This window comes from Danio aesculapii, chromosome 25, assembly GCF_903798145.1.
Source record: "Danio aesculapii chromosome 25, fDanAes4.1, whole genome shotgun sequence".
NCBI lineage: Eukaryota > Metazoa > Chordata > Actinopteri > Cypriniformes > Danionidae > Danio > Danio aesculapii.
In genome coordinates, this window is record NC_079459.1 from 20,715,918 (window position 1) to 20,737,178 (window position 21,261).

General features: G+C 34.0%; 1 protein-coding gene and 1 pseudogene across 1 annotated transcript; both read left to right on the plus strand.

Moving 5' to 3' along the window:
• The first annotated feature begins 955 nt into the window (after nucleotides 1-955).
• LOC130219422 (probable polypeptide N-acetylgalactosaminyltransferase 8) lies at nucleotides 956-11,485 on the plus strand (annotated as a pseudogene).
• Nucleotides 11,486-14,595: 3,110 nt separating this feature from the next.
• ribc2 (RIB43A domain with coiled-coils 2) lies at nucleotides 14,596-20,829 on the plus strand. Its single transcript, XM_056451832.1, has 7 exons — nucleotides 14,596-14,764; nucleotides 14,845-14,926; nucleotides 15,405-15,716; nucleotides 17,531-17,649; nucleotides 17,754-17,981; nucleotides 20,295-20,461; nucleotides 20,615-20,829. Exons 1-7 carry the CDS (start codon nucleotides 14,648-14,650, stop codon nucleotides 20,691-20,693), a joined length of 1,104 nt encoding a protein of 367 aa, XP_056307807.1. The 5' UTR covers nucleotides 14,596-14,647; the 3' UTR covers nucleotides 20,694-20,829.
• Nucleotides 20,830-21,261: the final 432 nt, after the last annotated feature.

Consider the following 21,261-nt stretch of genomic DNA (forward strand, 5'->3'; position numbering starts at 1 on the left):
ATTAATTAATCCTAGTTCAACATTTACTAATGCCTTATTAAAAGCAGAATTCATGCTTGTCAACTTTAGTTAATGCACTGCGAGTTAACATGAACGCTTACAAAAATAGCCTACAGGAATCCTGCAGGATTTTCATTTTTTCTGCAGGAACCTGCTGTTATCCTGTAGGAATTATGAAATCCTGCAGGACAAAATGACAATATGTGCAGGCAATTCCTACAGGTTTTAGAATCATGCAGTACTTTTTACAGGAATCCTGAAGGATTTAATTTTTTCCCCCTGCAGGATAGCTGCTGTCCTGCAGGAATTATAAAATCCTGTTGGACACATTGATGATATTTGCAGGAATTTCCTACAGGTTTTACAATGAATCCAAGCAAGTGACAAATCCTGCAGGATTTTATTATTCCTGCAGGACTTGCAGGAGTTATTTGTTGTAATTGTAATGAAGGAAAGGAATTCTGTCACTTGCTGTTGGTAGCAGTTTAATATGAGTTCTAACAGATAAACAATACAACAAACAAACAAACAATAAATAAATACATAAATAAAAGTATACGAATAGATTATAGGCAATTATAAAAATCAACCATTACTCTAAACCATTCAAATTATGCATTTAACAATGAACAACTGTAATATCATAAACTAACATTAAAAACCATTAATAAATACTGTAGTAGATGTATTGTTCATTGTTTGAACATTTTTGTTCCTAAACGCAACATTAACTAACACGACCTTATTGTAAAGTGTTACCGTTTATTTCTCTGCAGGAACTTTGACTTCATCATCTTATAAAATAAGCAATTACTTTAACCACTCCCTTATTTTATATCAGACACTTCTTAGGTAAAGCGAACACCTTTGTTGACAGACAACTTCATGGAAAGACATCTGTGTAATTCATAAAGATTTCTTCTATTAATTACGACTGCAAGGATCTTTACTGAAAATGAGAATCGGTGCAAGAGTCGGTGTGTTAGTTATTGGTATCATAGTTTACAGTTTTGTGTACTTGTCATTCATCAGACCGGAGGAAAGCAATGAAAGCAAGTCAAAAAAGCCGAAAGATCTGGAAGTTCTTCAAAGACTGAAGAGAATAGAAGATCAAGTTCAAAAAATAGGTGAGTTTATATTTTGAGAACTTTATCAGACTGATAAAAATGTAGTATTTGTAATCAACATTTATTTTTCAGCTCAATTCATAGAAGTCGATGAGGTGATCGTAAAGCAGAAAGATACAAAGAAAACTGAGGTGAAAAAGTTGTATCCAAATTCAGCTCTTTTTAAGACCTGGGGAGCCGAACTGACAGAGGAGGAACAGATGGAAGCAGAAAAACAGTTTAAGGAGTTTGGATACAATGTTTTCCTCAGTAACAGATTACCATTGAACAGAACGATCCCTGATACTCGAGACCCCAGGTAACTGCATTAATAACATTTATTTAGCTTAAAATGTTATTTAATATTGAAGCCCATTTGCACCAGGAGATTTAAAGTTATGTATTTGTGACTTTTCATCTGACAATTCATTTTTCCCCCAGCAATTATTAAATGAATTGAGAGAAAGACAAATAAACTCTTAATTGTGAGTTAAAATATTAATAAAAAACTGTTAAATGTACAACTGATGAAATTACCAATTAATTATTTCGATTCATTTTGTGACAGACACAAGCTTCCATAATTTAGTCCTGTTAAGTCAAATGTAAATTACCAGTCTTCCATGTCATACAACACTTTAGAAATGTTATGCTGACAGCAATGGGTGTAAATTACTAACAAAGTAACTTTAGTTAGTGAAATTAAACTACTTTTCTGCTGAAAAAGCAGAAGTATAAGGGTTATGTTTAATGCTTAGGGAATTTAATTACAATTAATTATAATATATTTGCCTAAAATACAAAAAAATCAGCAGTTCTGTATTAATCAATTCAGAGAAGCAGAGTAATATATATTCTGCAGAATTCTCCTTTTTTTAAACTAAAGAACATTCATCATTTATCACGACAACTGCATGCTTAATTAAGAAAAAAATTTTAATTGAGAAATTAGTTCACAACAATATAATATAATAATATATATACAGATGAAGTCAGAATTAATACCCCTAGCCTTCTTATTTCCCTAATGATGTTTAACAGAGCAAGGATATCTTCACAGTGTGTCTGATAATATTTTTTCTTCTGGAGAATCTTAATTGTTTTATTTCAGCTAGAATAAAAGCAGTTTTTAACTTTTTAAAAACCATATTAAGGTCAAAATTATTAGCCTCTTCAAGCTATATTTTTTCGATAGTCTACAGAACAAACCATCGTTATACAATAACTTGCCTAATTACTCTAACCTGCCTAGTTAACCTAATTAACCTAGTTAAGCCTTTAAATGACACTTTAAGCTGTATAGAAGTGTCTTGAAAAATATCTAGTCAAATTTTATTTACTGTCATCATGGCAAAAATAAAAGAAATCAGCTATTAGAGATGAGTTATTAAAAGTATTATGTTTAGAAATGTGTTCAAAAACTTCTCTTTGTTAAACAGAAATTGGGGAAAAAATAAACAGGGGGCTATTAATTCTGACTTCAACTGTACACCATTTTTCAACTAAATAACAATTAACTCACAACTGCACATTGTTAAGAAAGAGCCAATGGCATTTAAATTTATGGCATATTTATGCCATGTTTGCCAATTTATGTATGAAATATAGTGTCATTTTCAACATAAACATTTTATGTTTTGATACATAGATTGTTTACATTTTAAGTGTTAATCTTTTAAAAACAAAATTAAAAGGTCATGTTTAACTCAAATTTAAAGAATTAAGAGTTTAATTTCCTTTGTCTGTGTATTGAGAATTATGTGGAGTAGTTTTTAGCCATGTAATTAAATTACTTATTGAGTAACTAGTTATTTTTCAGACATAATAATTAGTAAGGTAATTTAGGTACAATTGTAATTAATCACTTTTTTAAGTAACTTACCCAACATTTTATACTGATTATGTGCTTGAGTGACTTTTCTTATTATCAATCTTTTTAAAAATATGTGGTAACATGTATTTTAAAAACTTTGTATATTTGCAGATGTTCTCTGAAGATCTACCCCAAAGATTTGCCAAGCATTAGTGTGATTCTGATTTATCTGAATGAGGCTCTGTCAGTCATTAAAAGAGCCATTCAGAGCATCATTGACAAAACTCCTGCTCATCTGCTAAAGGAGATCGTCCTGGTAGACGACAACAGCTCCAATGGTGAGTTTAACTTAAAGTGTTTGTTACATTTTATTTATTCAAGCAGTAAAAATAAGACAATATACTTTCAAATAAAATATTTTCAACTGTATTTTTAGTTTTCTTTAAATAGTTTAGTTGTGTTATGCATAAATCTGAGGTTCATAAAGAAAAGTAATCTTATTTTAATTGTGAATACTACGGTGGCTGAGAGAGGCTAACTTGCTGCAATTTAAGAAAGCACATGCAATTACAAAAAATGCCAGCAAATTGAGAAAAGCTCTTCATCTGTTTGACAGCACATGTGCTGCAAATCGACACAATGCAAACACATTTTTAAAAGACGCACTGCATTTCTCACAACGCAAACAAATTAATAAAACGCGATGCATTTTCTTACAACAATTTCAAATAGCTTGGAACACAACGGAAATGTTTCAAGGAGACCTTAAAACGTGACAGAACCTGCCATTTATTCATTCATTCATTTTCTTTTAGGCTTAGTCCCTTTATTAATCTGGGGTCGCCACAGCGAAATGAACCGACAACTTATCCAGCATAAGTTTTTTTACGCAGCCGATGCCCTTTCAGCTGCAACCCATCACTGGCAAACATTCATACACACTCATTCACACACATACACTACAGACAATTTAGCTTACCCAATTCACCTGTACCGCATGTCTTTGGACTTGCATTGATGACCTTTAGACCAGCAAAATAATGAGACAAAAGTATTATAAGAGAAGTTTAATTAATCTCAAAGCTTCAATTGCATATTTACATTGGATTTTGTTTCCTTATAATGCATGTTTACTGCTTTAATGTCAAAATAACATCAAATTGACATCTAATGTTGGTGTCAAAATGTTAGATGTCAATTTGATGTTCTTTTTGCATCAAGTTAGTCAATTGACATAAAATCTATTTGCATTTTTAACATCAAGGTACCTGCTCAGATTTATATTACATATATTTACATGTTCCTCATTTCATTGGCAGAGGACCTGCAATTGCCTTTAGATGAATATATCAATCTATTTAATAAAAGCAAACCTGGATTAATCAAGAAAGTGCAACACAAAAAGCAAATGGGGCTCGCCAAGGCAAGAATGTCAGGCTGGGAAGCTGCCACAGGTGGAGTGGTTGCTATTCTGGATGCCCACATTGAAGTTCATAAAGAATGGTAATTTTATATATATATATATATATATATATATATATATATATATATATATATATATATATATATATATATATATATATATATATATATATATTTGCTAAATAAGTAGTTTTTTTCTTCTCGATAAACATAGCTGATGCCCTTCAGACTGTTATCGCTGATTGTTTGCTGCTTTGATGATCATTAATGAATGGTTAAGTTCTTTATGAGTCATACGATACAATCGCTTGAGCAATAATTCACTAATTAATCATTTATTAGTGCAATCTTACTGTAGCTAAGTGTGTTAGCTAACCATTTCACTGCTTTGTAGGGCAGAGCCACTTCTTGCACGAATCAAAGCAGACAGGACAGTTGTGTTGTCACCAGTGTTTGACAAAGTGCTTTTTGACACACTGGAGATTATTAAGTACTGCTGCTCATGCATTTGACTGGAACCTTTGGTGCATGTATGAGTCCTTTCGGCCAGAATGGTACAAACTCAAAGACCCCTCAGAACCAGGGAAGTAAGTGGCACAACCTTTTCACCTTTTTGGACCGTTTTGGTTTTTGTAGTTCATTTTAAATACTCTTACAGTTAGATTTTTACATTTTAAGAGTAAAATGCTGTTTTGGCGCTTAACTTGAATATCCTTAGCAAGTTTATGACCAACACAATGGTGCTAATAAATAAGTCTGTTTTAAACAAATCATTTGAGTGACAGTTTCTAACTAACAGCTGTATTTTACAAACGGTCAACAGTTTTGTTTTAATAAATAAGCTTCATATTGTTGTTTATGATTCATAATTCAAGTAAAACATCCATTTTTTACCCTGAATTTTTAGGAGTCCCTCAGTCATGGGTATTCTTGCTGCTGATCGTCAGTTTCTGGGAGAAATTGGAGCTTTGGACGAAGGAATGACAATTTATGGTGGTGAAAATGTAGAACTAGGAATTCGTGTAAGTTATAACTCCACAAAAATACATATCATTTACATTATATTGCCAAAAGTTTTGAGACACATCATTGAATTCAGGTGGCTATGTGTGTAAAGATTCAAGCACCTTGGCATTCAGATGCATCTACAAACATTTGTGAAAGAATGGGACACTCTCCAGAATTTAAACGTGGTACCTTGATATGTTGCAGCCTTTGCAATGAGTCCATTTGTTCTCACTATTAAATAATTTACGGTCAACTGTTGGTGGTTTTATAAAAAAGTGAAAGCAATTGGGAACGACAGCAATTCAGCCATGAAGTTGTAGTCCACATAAAATCCCAAAGCAGGGCCAGTGCATGCTGAGCTGATAAGTGCACAGAAGTCACCAACTTTCTGTAGAGTCGATAGATACAGAGCTCCAAACTTCATGTAGTTTTCAGATTAGCTCAAGAACAGTCAGTAGAGTACAGTTTCATGGAATGGTTTCCAGGCCAGCCCTTGCTTCACCAAGTTCAATGAAAAAACGGGTGCAGTGGTATAAAACCACTGGACTCTAGAGCAGTGGTGACATGTTCTCTGGAGTGACCAGTCACGCATTCTCTACCAATCTGATGGATGAGACTGGGTTTGGTGGTTGCCAGGAGAATGGTCCTTGCCTGATTATGGTGTGTGGTTGTTTGTCAGGGCGGCTTATGTGAGCTTGAGCATTGGTGTGTTCCACGAGTCGCCTTTGGTCTGGCTCATGATTGAGGAAGTTTGCCTGATTTAGTTGAATGTAGAATCGCCATCGGTGGTCAGTGAAAGGGAGCACTCTGATGAAAACTAAATCTGAAGTGACAAATCTAAGCAAACAACACAATTTATGAGAGAACAATATAAATTGTAAGACATGTGTGAGCATGATTAAATTAGACTGACCCAACTGAGCACCTTTGGTTTAAATTAGAAAGGAGACAGCAGTTTCACCCAACATCAGTGTGACCTCACGAATGTGCTTCTGTGCTTAAATGTACTTCTAAACATTGTGGAAAGCCTTCCCAGGAGAGTTGAAGCTATAGGGTGGACCAACTCAAAATTAAACCATAGGGATTAAGATTGGGATACCATTAAATTTCATGTGAATGTAAAGACTGATGTGTCAACTTTTGGCAGAAGAGTGTATGTGAAAAGTGCTTGAGTTTGATCAATATCTATAAATGACTAAATCAGGTCTGGCTCTGTGGTGGGAGTGTTGAAGTGGTGCCGTGTTCAAAGATTGCGCACATTGAAAGAGCACATAAGCCTTATTCGCCAGATCTCAGGAAACCCATGATCCGAAATGCACTGAGAGTGGCTGAAATCTGGATGGATGAATATAAATCCAATGTGAATATTGCCTGGAATCTCCCTCTGAAGGTAACTGTAAACATCGCCTCAAGGTTAGCTTGAGATAAGATTAATATTAACAGCGTTGTTTATGACTATTTTATTAGCATTCTGATTAAACAATTGTTTCCTAAAGGATCATGGGATTGATATTGGCGATGTGACTGAAAGAAAACAGTTACGGGAGAGACTCAAATGTAAACCCTTCAAATGGTATCTGGAAAACGTATATCCTCAGCTTGACAGATGGACTGACATAATGGGTTATGGTGCGGTAAGCAGCAGATACTCAAAGTCTTCAGATGAACACAATTTCCTTCCAAAGCAGAGTTAATGTTTCCCTATTATACTCTCTCATTCACTTTCCTTTGGCTTCCCTATTATAGTTTTGATAAACAACCTTTCATGTAATTCCTTGATTAATTGATCGGGAGTCATGGGAACTCTGATCTCTTCTCCAACATCCTTTGATGACGACAATGTTACTTTTATTAACATTTTTTGTAGTTTTAAATCATAGTTTGACTGGGTTAGTCATGTAAATTACAGTACAATAACCAGTAATCTTTTCTGTTATTTTACAGATTTGTTTCTAAATATATACAGTAATTTCCTATACAGGGTGGCACGGTGGCTCAGTGGTTAGCACTGACACCTCACAGCATGAAGGTCGTTGGTTTGATTTCCGGCTAGGCCAGCTGGCAATTCTGTGTGAAGTTTGTATGTTCTCCCCATGTTCGCGTGGATTTCCTCTGGGTGCTCCAGTTTTCCCCACAGTCCACAGACATGCGCTATAGGTGAATTGGATTGACTAAATTGGCAGTAGTGTGCATGAGTGTGCAAGAATGAGTGTGTATGGGTGTTTCCCAATACTGTGTTGCGGCCGGAAGGGCATCCGCTGCGCAAAACATATGCAGGAATAGTTGGCAGTTCATTCTGCTGTGGCAACCTCTGATAAATCAGAAACTAAGCCGCAGGAAAATGAATTAATGAATTCAATATACTGTACAAGAAATGAAAACAATATACTGTACAAGAAATTAATTAATTAATTTCTTGTACAGTATATTGTTTCATACTACTTAAAATGCCAATAAAAGTAACATTGTTCGATATAGCATTTAGATTAACATCAACAGTTGTCGCACAGATATCAAGTCCTCATAACACAATGTTAAAATGTAAATAAAGGGAAAACGACTATGAATTATTGGACATGGGTAACTTAATTAACGTATGTAATTAAGTAGGTTGTTCCTGGAATTGTACTTTTATGAAGTATAGTTTTAAAAAAATGTTTACTTTTACTTTTACTTGAGTACAGTTTTAGTGCTGTAGCTGTACTTTTAACGCACTACTTTCTTTTAACTCGCAGTCACTTAGTTTTTTGTCTACGGTAATTGTAAAAAAATTGTCTATGGGAAAAGAGTTAAATAATTAGTCCCATGATTCATCCAATTAAACTGTACATGGAAAAATTGCATCAGATAGATCAACCTCAAGACACAGACACTTTATCAATGCAGTAAACTGTCCAACAAGGCGCAAAATCGTTACACACATTGACTGAGAGACTGTTTAGACTGCATTTCACTAATAAGAAGATGACTGAAAGATGACTGAAATCCTCAAATAGCCTTAAATGCACTACAGAATATTATGCTGTCAAACACATGCACAAATAGTATGCATTCTGTCAGTGCTGCATTTAGCTTTTTCAGGGTTCAAAGTGAATAAAGTGTTAGCATCATCACAGCTAGAATTTGCCCCTTACACAGATTTTGCTTGGCATGAAATGTGCCAACCTGCTTTCGGTCAGCTTAATATCACAGCATATTTTAATGTAATGTGTTTTAAATTTTACGTTTTAAATTTATAGCCCATGATTGGCATATAATTAACTTACACTTAGAAACACTCTTAAAATAATACTGATCTATTCTACAGTTTTAATTTAAGGTGGAATAATTTAAGGTGGAATAATTTTCACAATGTAATATTCACTACTCTTGAGTACTTGTAAGAAATGATACTTTTACACTGCTTGCAAAACTATTTTTTGCCAAGTAATGGCACTTTTACTTGAGCATGAGTTTTCAGTACTTATTCCACCTCTGGTTGTGAACAATCCCAGTCTTGCTTCCACCACAAAATAGCTTTATAATATCAGTTCCTGGTCTTAAAACATCTCTTTTTACCTACAAACTCTGTAGTTTAATTAGATAAAAGCCTGTTCCATCTAAACCATGAACTATCTATGAATGGCTGCTGTTTATTTTTCATGACAGTTGAAGAATGATCTGTTTGAAAACCATTGCATTGATCAAGGACCTGTTCCTGGAAGTGTGCCTATTCTCTATGGATGTCATTACTACAGCCCTCAGGTATACTGTATATACTGTAAAAGAACAGTATTTTGCTTTGAGTAACATCCAAACGACATTATTCATTTCAACTTCTTCCACAGCATTGTTACTACAGACTTAATGGAGAGATCTACATTGGTGGCATTAAATCTCACACTTATAACTCTAACCGTTGTTTAATGGATCCTGGTAGTGGAAGTACGCCAACTTTACATAACTGTAAGAATGCCAAGGAGAAAGGATTGGGTATTTACTGGGACTTCACTCAGGTATGGTTCTCATGTGTAGAAAACTATGTTTATATAATTATATAAAATATTATTTCCTATATATATATATATATATATATATATATATATATATATATATATATATATATATATATATATATATATATATATATATATATATATATAAACAAACTTTGAGGAGTCAAAATTTTGCTATAATTCACAGTTATAAGAATTTTTTTATGTTATGTATAGTACTTATGGTACCATCTTGGAGTGTGTAGTTGATTAGAAAGTATTTAAAGAGCCCATATTATGGGTTTTTGAAAATGCCCTTCCATGTAGTGTGTACCACAGCTCTAAGGGAAGTGAAATATCCAGCTAAGGCTTAAATCTGAAAGTGCACAGTGTTTAAAACTGTTGATTCATCTATAAAAGAGTCGACTCATAGTGCTTCAAACGAGTCGTCTTGATAACGAGTTATTAGGTGTTTCGCGATGACGCAGCCACGAAACACAAGCCTCGCCAGTAGTTACGCGCGCAAACCAGGGAGATTTGAAACCTGCAGCCCGCCCACTAACACAGAAAAAACACTAGACACCCACACACAGACGCCGCCGGTCCAATGAAGTCACGCTGTGCTCAGATGGATAATATTGACAGTCTCTACCCAAAGATGAAACTGTGAAGAGTCAGTGGTTGAGGTTTATTCACTAGTGTAAGTAAGTGCGATTAAAATTGTTGCCTCGTTTACTCTAGCTTGCAAATTATGTATTTATTGTGTTTTGTTACTTGTTAACCTGGTACAGTAGACGCGGTTACTCTTTATATTCTCTTATCACATGTAAGCCACGTTAAAAACGCCACGCGTGCCGCTTTGTTTACGGATTTAACGTTAAAAGCTTTTGTGAGCTCGCATTCCACTGCCGTATGTCGTTGCTATGGCGATCGTAAGCTAGCTGTGTGTGTGTGTGTGTGTGTGTGTGTGTGTGAGAGAGAGAGAGAGAGAGAGAGAGAGAGAGAGAGAGAGAGAGAGAGAGACTCGCGTCGCTTTCCCTAGTTTTTCTGAGGAGCGTTGTGTGTGTGTGTGTGTGAGAGAGAGACTCGCGTGGCTTTCCCTAGTTCTTCTGAGGAGCGTTGTGTGTGTGTGTGTGTGTGTGTGTGTGTGTGTGTGTGTGAGAGAGAGACTCGCGTGGCTTTCCCTAGTTCTTCTGAGGAGCGTTGTGTGTGTGTGTGTGTGAGAGAGAGAGAGAGAGAGAGAGAGAGAGAGAGAGAGAGAGAGACTCGCGTCGCTTTCCCTAGTTTTTCTGAGGAGCGTTGTGTGTGTGTGTGAGAGAGAGAGAGAGAGAGAGAGAGAGAGAGAGACTCGCGTCGCTTTCCCTAGTTCTTCTGAGGAGCGTTGTGTGTGTGTGAGAGAGAGAGAGAGAGAGAGACTCGCGTCGCTTCCCCCAGTTCTTCTGAGGAGGGTTGTGTGTGTGTGTGTGTGTGTGTGTGTGTGTGTGTGTGTGTGTGTGTGTGTGTGTGTGTGAAAAAAGCCTTACACTATGAAGCGTGTATGCACTGTGACTACTTTTATATAGTTGATTACCAGCTGGGCATTTCACTCTCGTGCTGAAGCCTGTCACTGTCGACCAATCGCAGCAGGCTGTCATCGGTCCAATCAGCGCAGATTAGCTTCGCGCTGAGGAGGGGGTTGGGAACAAATGAATCGCTGAACGATTCATATGGGAGTCGTTGGGATAATTAGGTAAAAATAAATGCAGATTATAAGACCATAAAAGTGTTTTATGACCTTGCATGCATATTAGACTGTTGTTGGAGACCCTTACAACCTAAATATGACCCTATTTCATGTATAATATGGGCTCTTTAAATAGAAATTTCCTACAAATTTCAATTTCAACCACTTGATTTTGATTTTTAGGTGAACTTTCCATTAAATAAGTGTGTGGTAATTCACTGTTGACACATATATTAACATAATTGTAACATGTGCATTGATATGATGAGTGAAAATGACATTTTTTGTTTTTTTACACATTTAGGGAAATGCAATAAGAAACAGAAATACAAAGCGATGTCTTGAGATCGGCCAAGGGCAGAACTCCAATTATGCTCTCATTCTGCAAACATGCACAGGACAAACATGGACTATACAACATGTTGTCAAGGATGTTTAAAAATGACTAAATTAGTTTGGGTACAAGAAACGTCATATCAGATGTGTGTGTGTGTCTGTTACAAATATAACCTGACAGGTGAAGGGCTTTCTTACAATATCAACTGCGCGTTAAAAATTAACCTAAGGACTGTGTCCAGTAACAAAAAATAAATAAACATTTTTACATTTCAGTAATATTATTAAAGTATAATCGATTCAAAATGTTGCTTAAAGGTTTTCTCAAACACAATATAGCAAAAAAAGATTCAGTGATTCATATAAGGTATATGTACTTAAATATAATTTAAAAGTGACTTATAAAGGTTTATATGACATCAAAAGTCATAAAATGTTTTATTATAATGAAAACTTTGGTACTTTTTATGAGTTGTCATATTAAGTTTTAAAACAGAACATACTGTTGAAGTCAAAATTATTAGCCCTCTTCTAAATATATTTCCCAAATTATTTTTAACAGAGCAACAACAATTTTCACAGTATTTCCTATAATATTTTTTCTTCTGGAGAAAGTCTTCTTTGTTTTATTTCGCCTAGAATAAAAGCAGTTTTGAATTTTTTTAAAACATTTTATAGTCAAAATTATTAGCCCTCTTAAGCAAAATTAAATTGCACTTAAAGCTGAAATCTAGTGTCTTGAAAAATATCTAGTAAAATATTGTTTACTGTCATCATGACAAAGATAAAATAAATCAGTTATTAGAAATAAGTTATTAAAACTATTATGTTTAGAAATGTGCTGAAAAAAATCTCCCTTCCGTTAAACATTCAGTTGAAGTCAGAATTATTACCCACCTTTGAATTTTTTTTCTCTTTAAAATATTTCCCAAATGATGTTTAACAGAGCACGAAAATTTTCACAGTATGTCCGATAATATTTTTTCTTCTGAAGAAAGTCTTATGTTTTATTTCAGCTAGTTTCAATCAAAGCCGTTTTAAATTTTTTTAAATCCATTTTAAGGTCAAAATTATTAGCCCCTTTAAGCTTTTTTTTTTTTTTTTTGATTGTCTACAAAACAATCCATCATTATACAATGACTTGCCCAGTTACCCTAACCTGCCTAGTTAACCTAATTAACCTAGTTAAGCCTTTAAATGTCACTTTAAGCTGTATAAAAGTGTCTTAAAATATCTAGAAAAAATTATTTACTGTCATCATGGCAAAGATGAAATAAATCAGTTATTAGAAATGAGTTATTAAAACTATTATGTTTAGAAATGTGTTGAAAAAATCTTCTCTCCGTTAAACAGAAAAAATGAAAAAAATAAACGGGGCTAATAATTCTGACTTCAACTGTACATAAATATAATATGATTATAATGCATATAAAATATGTAGGGTGGATAATAATTCAGGAGAACTATTAACTCTGACTTCAACAGAATGTATGTTTATGCATATACAGTTGTAAGCATCAGCATCAGCTTGTCTCTAAATGATCGTGTGCAAAATTTTTCAACCAAAAAATGTTACATTTTGTACAAAAGTTTTATTTTTTAAAACCTCAAAAAAATGTCACCACTGTACTGTGGTCAGCTAATGTTTGTTTTCATGCTCTGCATTGAAATGTCTTTCATTCTTTCATCTGGTCAACTTTGAAATCTTTAGCTGTAAATTGAGGTCAAACATTTGGCAAACCTTTTTCATCCTTTGATAATATTGTGCTTTTTTAAAACATCCTGACAGATGTTCTTGTAAAACACATTTCAGACTGAATAAAGCTGCAAGGCAATTGTTTAATGTCTTACTGTACCCATAGACTTTATAATGTAATAAAATGATCTTCTCTGTATACCTTTTTGTGAGACTGTATACTCACTGTATACCTTTTTGATTTGATCATATCTACAACTCTGTGTTAATAGGATAGTTTACCCAAAAATGTAAATAAAGGTATTACTTGCCCTCATGTACCAATGAAACCTTCATTCATCTTCGGAACACAAATCAAGATACTTTAGACAAAATATGAGAGCTCCCACATCCTCCATATACAAGGTGTTGACTCATTCAAGAAAAAATACCAAAAAATATGGGTCGATGGTCTGAAGTGGTCAAATTATCAGTAGGCTAAATTTAGTATTTTTGCACGGATATGTTAAAGGGTTAGGTCACATAAAACTGAAAATTCTGTTACTCACCTTCATGTCGTTCCAAAGGAGAGGGGTCTGGATGCAGACCTGGTGCAGTGCAATCTGAGCTGCATCAAATGCTTTTTAATGCACTCACCTAACCCCACCCCTAACCCTAACCATCACTGTGATGTCACTCACTCGACTGAGTGCATTATGTCTGACATTACATCGCTGAGTGATGCAATCTCAGCTTGCATCATAAAGGCTGCATCCATTTTCATTCATTTTCAAGAACACAAATTAAGATTTGAGCTTTCTTATAAAACATCCTCAATACGTTTGCCTTACATGGTTCAATGAGAAGATTATCAAGCTACGAGAATCTTTTTGTGCGCACATAAAACAAAAAATAATGGTTTTGTTCAACAGTTTCTTCTCCTGAGTATAGGACATGTGCTCACCTACATCTTGGATGACCTGAGGATGAGTAAATTACCAGGAAATGTTCATTTTTGGTGACCTTTATTTATTTATTTATGTGTAGGCTAACAGCTCAAGCTAAGCAAGTCCTTTTATAGATTTCACACAGCTTTCTGCCCTGTTATACAGATAAATGGCATAAAACAGCATTGTTGAATACAATTGTTGACAATTATGATATTTATATGATTATTACATCTCTGTATTACAAAAAATAGCCTAGCCTAGTCTGCTAACTCAAAAATATTTATTTTCATGGTGACATACGACTTTTAGTAGGCTATACCACGACTTTTAGATGCAGTGAATCTTCAGAAGAGCTTGGATACGTAGATTTTTACTTGGGTAGTTGAATAATTTGAATTTAAACCTACACAAATCTTAGTGTAGCTATATACGTTGTGCTTGTGACCATTATTGCAGAAAGAGAATCAAATGATAGAGGGCGCTATTTTCAAACACGTATTTTCAGTTTCTTAGCAACCCGTTTGTTTGCCATTTGTCTCGTGATAACTTGGTTGGGAGCTATTTTATACAGTCATTGGTTGGGAGTCGATTTATAAACGTGCCATTATATTGCTCGTAATATCGATTTATAGCGGTTATAATGAACCAAGTCGAGCATCTGTCTGACCGAGTCGCAGCTGTTCATCTCGACAGAAGGAGAATCAGGGAGCAGAAGAGGCAAGAGAGGATCTTTAGTGATAAAGTCCGCACTATTGGAGTGAGTTTGTTTACTTAAGAAGTCATTTTACAGCTCGAAACTACATATGCAGATTCGTTGACTTATTTTTGTTTTGTCAGGTTGATATAGATGCTCTTGACCAACAAATTAAGGAGCGAAGAGCGAAAGAGCAGAGAGAAGCGAATGAGCTGAAAGTCTACGGTGAGTTCTGTGAGGACTGAAACCAACAACGAGAAATAAATAAAATATTCATTTATTTATTTATGGATACAGGTTCTATTGTCAGAAAACACTTAAATACTTGCAATACCTTTTTATTTTTACATTACAATTATTTATTTTAAATGTCCGTGTAGTGTGTTTGATACTTTGATATAAAGGAAATCATATAGTTAAAGGAAAATAAAATGTAAAGAAAACCAGTTATATTGATTATATAGATTATAATATAGTAGAAGTTTGTATAGTTAGAAGTATAATGTAGTTTATATGTAGTTACAAGAAATGAATAGTATGTATAGTTGTTAATGAACCAAGACTGTGTCAAGGTGCTTTAACAAGCTGAAAAAACAAATATATAAATATATATATATATATATATATATATATATATATATATATATATATATATATATATATATATATATGTATATATATTGTTTCTGCTGTGTGTTTTTAGCGGATGACCTACTGTGCAGTGATGGTATAGCATGTATCCTGGAGCAGCGGCAAAAGAAAGATGAGCGGCAGCTGAATGAGGACATTGTGCAATTCAGACAACATTTTCAACAAGCAAGCAGTCGGAGAGAGTTCGATCTGAATGATCCAGAGCTGCTAAAGAAGCAAGAAGGGCAGAGGATACTGCCGGGACTGGTAGGAGAAGATCTGGGCCAGAAGAACAGGCTGAGGAAACAGCAAGAGCAGCTCTACTCATGGACAACACAGCAACAAGAAGAACTGGAGAGAGCAAAACTACAGCGAAAACAAGAAGGTCAACGGGAAACCCCTTAATCTAAAATGTCAACAATTATTTTATTATTTAGTGATGTTTGGTCCTACTGTTAAAAAGTCTTTTTTTCCTGTACCCTATTATTTAAGGCAGAGAAACAAATACAATATATGTATTTATTCACAATTTCAAAACTTGTAATCTAAAAGATAAGTACTAATTGAAACCCCAATCCCCAATTTGATACATATACTATACTAAATACTAGCTATGTCATGTTCAATCTTGATAAACTAAAATTCAAATAAAAAATAAATAAAATTAATAATTAAATAAAACTATAATTAAAATGTGAAGAATTAAAATAATAATGTAAAACTAAATAAAACTGTTTGCAGGGTGTCCGTGGGGTCTTAAAAAGTTTTAAAATGCCTCACATTTCAAAACTGAATTTTAGGCGTTAAAAAATCTTAAATTGCCTGAAATATTCTCTTGTAGGTCTTAAATCATTTTAAACGACTCTTAATTTTCATATGTTCATGTGAAATTACTCAATCAGGCAAACATTCATCCAATCACCAGTAATCCATCACAATAAAACATTTATTAATTTTCCTTCGGCTTAGTCCCTTTATTTACCAAGCGGAATGAACCGCCAACTTATCCAGCATATGTTTTACACAGTGGATGCCCTTCCAGCTGCAACCTAGTTCTGGGAAACATCCATAAACACTCATTCACACAAATACCCTACAGCCAGTTTAGTTTATTCACTTCACCTATAGCGCATGTGTTTAAACTGTAGGGGGGAACTGGAGCACCCGGAGGACCCCAGGCATAATATTATAATTATTAAAGTAGGATTTTCTTCATTTCCTAATAAATATTACATTTAATTTCTTAATAAATAGCCTCATTATTTATTTATTTATATGATTTATGTATGAGATTAGAAAACGTGTTAGCTTTTGTAAGTGATTTTATGTTTTAGAATAGAATATGTAATGTTCTTAATAAAATTTGTAAAGAAAACATTGGCCCTACATGTGCCATTTATATATATTTCAATTAATATGGAAAACGAGTGCATGTTTTTACCAACACTAATATATGATTTTTTTTTTTTAAATATGTGTGTGTGTAAAACAATAGAATTTCTACAAAGAAATGATGGAGTTCTGCTCTAAGAAGTTGTTACCACTCCGTTTAGAGCATCATTATGGGGGTTTTACGTTATAACTAACGTGGTTCAAAGGGTTTTGGGAAACACTCGTCACTACATCGTTCTTTTCCCAAATGGTGCATCGTACTATGATAGTTCATCCGCGAGTTACGTCGTTGTTTTGAATAAAAACGAGTAGACTATTGCACAGACTATTGCATACACGTAGTTTATTGTAGTTTTTAAAAAGGTTTTTTTTTTACAAATTTTTACAAAATTGCATGTATACAACTTGGATTTGTTTACTTGTTTGATGCATTATTTAAAATTACTAATTACAGTTTTTGATGGGGCAAGTAAAAGTCTTTTTCTCTAGACCAACCTGGCCATTTGAAATGGTCAATCTGTATAAGTCAGAAATTCCATTCTTAATGGTCTTAAAAGGTCTTGAAAAGTCTTAATTTTGACTTGGTGAAACGTGCAAAAACCCTGTGTTAATTAATAAAATATGAACTACATAAATATCTCAGTGACATTAAAATAAGAAGCATTACCAATAAATTTGATAACTAGATTTTCAAAAGCTATGGGAAATACCCTAATAGGTTTAATGGGTAATTGGTATATATGTTTAATAAGAACATTATTTAATTGATCTTAAACAACTAAACATTTTTTTCTTCTAATCACATAGAGAATCAATATGACCAAATCAGAATGTCTCTGGACAGCCGAGCTCTCGAACTGCAGAAAATGGAGGAACAAACCAAACGAGACTTAGTCATCGCCACCAAAGACTTCAACCTTGCGCTGGTGAGACAAAACGGATGAAACAGCTTTTATTTAAAAAAATAACCTCCGTAGATTCACTCCTGTATCGTTTTCCATTGTTCCTTCCTATATCTTGACTTCCATAGGCTGCTGAAATTACACATCGACGCCTAAAAGAGCGTCACGAAGAAGAGGAGAACAACCAGACAGAGATCTTCAACCAGATGAACGGAGACCTGCTGATGGAAAACCCTGAGCAGAATGTGAGTGTTCTGGGTTTGTCTCGTCTGCGCAGAGACTGCTACAAGGGAATGAGTCCTCAAGAGCTCCAAATGTACACACAATACCAGCTGCAGCAAGCAGAAGACAGAAAGGTAAGCCAGAGGATGACAACTTTTATTGAATATTAAATCACATTAGGGCTGCACGATATTGGAAAAATCTGATCTTTTATACAATAAATATTGCAATATAAATACAGTTTCACAAGATGGTTTGAATAGCTCTATGGGGCAGTTTTCTGGGGTGTCTAACAGCATTTAGGTATAAAAATATAATAATCACAATGCGAAGAGTGCTTTTCTTCCTTTACTTTGTCTTGTTTCTAGTCCAAATGTCTAAAAATTATTAGATCAAATAAAAATATTGTTTTGTTTTCACCTTCAGAAGAAATAAGTCAAAACTATTGAAATTATCTGCCAATGTAGTAAGTAAAAAAATATCATGTTTTCGATTTAAAATGTAGATATTTGGAAAAAAATATTTTTGTTGTTTCATAAATCGTATCAGTTCTGTTTAAATAAGTAAATTAAATAAATCAATGTTACACCTCTAAACATCATAATTTTTTGTGTTCAAATGTTCTAAACTCACTTAAAATGCTCGGTCACAGGCCCCAAAATCACATGCAGATTATAAACCTTCACTCTGTTATGGTCAAACTTGGTCAGCTAAGCTCCTGGTCAACTTTATTTCAGACTCAACATTGGATATTTTGCGATGTGACTATTGCAGATGCTATCTTAGCATGTTAAAGGTGCAATAGAACCAAAATCTGTATATATAGGCATAGCTGAATAATAAGAGTTCAGTACATGATTATGACATGCCAAAAGCCTCAAACACTTTTATTCCTCTTTCTCGTGTAAATCTGACAGCGTTTGATTGGCCACAACATTTTCTAATGAGATTACAAATCATTTCTTTTGCACTTATTTTAAAGTTTATCTAAGCTTGTATTATACTTTGGTCCATTCCTAATTCATTTTTTCCCCTACTCCTTCCATTTTGTCCTTGAAACCCAAATTTACCCTTAAGAAATATAACACCACTACAACACCCGTACATGTCATCCCAAGCTCTTACATCATATGACATAGATGATGGACGCCTTCAAGCTAAAGAGAATTGGCACATCCCTACCCCTCATTTTGTGAACTGAAGGGGTAGGGGTTAATTTTCTTTAGCTTGAGAGCATATGGCTAAAGGGAAGGGCTGAAGATTTTTCAGGACCACATTAGAAACCAAGAATACACCAGCTACATTTATAAAATATAGAATAAAGGCTAAGGAGTATAATTGGGATTGGACCTTAATATGTATACAGGACTCTTATTTTGAAATAGAGCGGGATATACAAATTATAAATGTATTAAATGATTCCCCAAAGAGTCGTAAAATCTGTTTAAATGTATCATTTATTAGTTTAACGTGTATATTTTTGAAATTCCTTGTGTATGTTTGTAATGAGGCAACAAACACATGTAGACCATTGAGTATAAATGTTTAGTCAAAGTCAGCTTTACTGTCAATTCAACCACATGTACAGGACATATAGAGAATCGAAATTATGTTACTCTCAGACCCTAGGTGCCTAACATATAATATTAATACATGAAGTAGAGTTTTAAGAAAGAATTTACAATAAATACAATTATACGTAAAATGTAATCTAAAATATACATAATATGTAGTCTAAAGAAAAAAAAAATGTATGTTTAATGTATGTTTATGGCATATCCCTCAGCTCTTACTGTCATTTTTCTTGTATGAAAATGAATGATGCCGATGAAAGGATTCCAATAAGCATAAAAAATCTGTTAAAGCAGAAAGGTTGATGTCGGCGCAATAGCCAAGTGGTTAGCGTGCTGACATATGGTACAGTAGCACTTCAGGGCGTCCTGAGTTTGAATCCCAGCTTGAGGACATTTCCCATCCCTACCCCCTCTCTCTCTCTCCCACTTCCCTTCCTGTCTGAAATACTGTCCTATCCACTTAATAAAGCCAAAAATAAATCTTTTTAAAAAAAAGCAGAGAGGTTGAAATGAATTCCTGTTTGTGTTTTTATATATATATGCATATATTTATATTTATATTTATATATATATATATATATATATATATATATATATATATATATATATATATATATATATATATATATATATATATATATATATATATATATATATATATTGCAACTTTAAATACATCTCAGGGGAGATGTATTTAAATCGTTTCTAAATTTAAGATTGAATATGGAATTGTTGCAAAATAAAAGTATATTTAGGTATATTAAAAGTATATTCAATTAATTAAAAAAAATATGAGAAAGAAAATCCTTTTACTCCATTGACAGCACTAATTCGGATACATTTTAATGTTAAAAATCGAATAAATATGTGCAGCGAGCCAACATGGAACAACGGCAGAAGGATCTTCAGGAGCATCAGGAACGCATGAATTCAGCCCGTGCTGCATTGCTGCTGGAAAGACAACAAGCACGCATAAATAAGGAGCTGCGCAGGGCGATGGACAATGCCAACTCACAGCTGGCCCAGGTCCATGATGCTCGGTGGGTTACAATGAGTTTGGTTGACTAAAAATAAAAAAATATATATTTTTGTCTAATTCTAAATTTAGATTTTTTTAAATTATAAAAATACTAGAATTAGTATTGTTAATGTTACTTCTGTTTATTATTGTGTAACACTGTTTTCATTCACAGGAAGAAACATCTTCAGGATGTGTACACCAACATTCCAGATGAGCGCTATTATTCCCAATTTAACACCAGCAGTAGATAAATGTTAGAGTAAGAACCTAAGAGATTAAAAATCCTTTACTTTCAACAGCTTAAAGTGTTTTGGCTTGGCAAGCTTTGGAAAGCTGAACCATTTTTATTTAATCACACTAAAGATGGCAAACATTATGTGGACTATGTGTTGCTTTTTGTGTGTAAAAAGTGATATTTCTTTCCTGTTCAACTAATAAATGAACATTCAGCAGCAAAAGTTACAAGTCTTGTTGATAAGGTTAGATTTTATTTAGTCCTAGGAAGAGTAATACCTGGCTGAAATTGAGCAAGGGATGTAATATCTACATAGCACATACTAGCATGATATCTCCTAAATGAAATACTCTATAGTAATTTATAGTTTATACTCTAGTTCAGTGTTTCCCAACCCTGTTCCTGGAGGCACACCAACAGTACATATTTTGGATGTCTCCATTATCTGACGCATTCATTTCAGGTTTTGGAGTCTCTTCTGATGTTATGAGAAGATGATTCAGGTGTGTTTGATTAGGGAGAGGTTGAAAATGTGGACTGTTGGTGTGCCTTCAGGAACAGGGTTGGGAAACACTGCTCTAGTT

Excerpts from the sequence above, each read along its gene's own strand:
- ribc2 (XM_056451832.1), top strand. The coding sequence starts at position 14,648 with ATGAACCAAGTCGAGCATCTGTCTGACCGAGTCGCAGCTGTTCATCTC. Across the intron at positions 14,765-14,844 it reads ATAAAGTCCGCACTATTGGA|GTTGATATAGATGCTCTTGA; the intron begins GTGAGTTTGTTT and ends TTGTTTTGTCAG. Across the intron at positions 17,982-20,294 it reads AGCAAGCAGAAGACAGAAAG|CGAGCCAACATGGAACAACG; the intron begins GTAAGCCAGAGG and ends AAATATGTGCAG.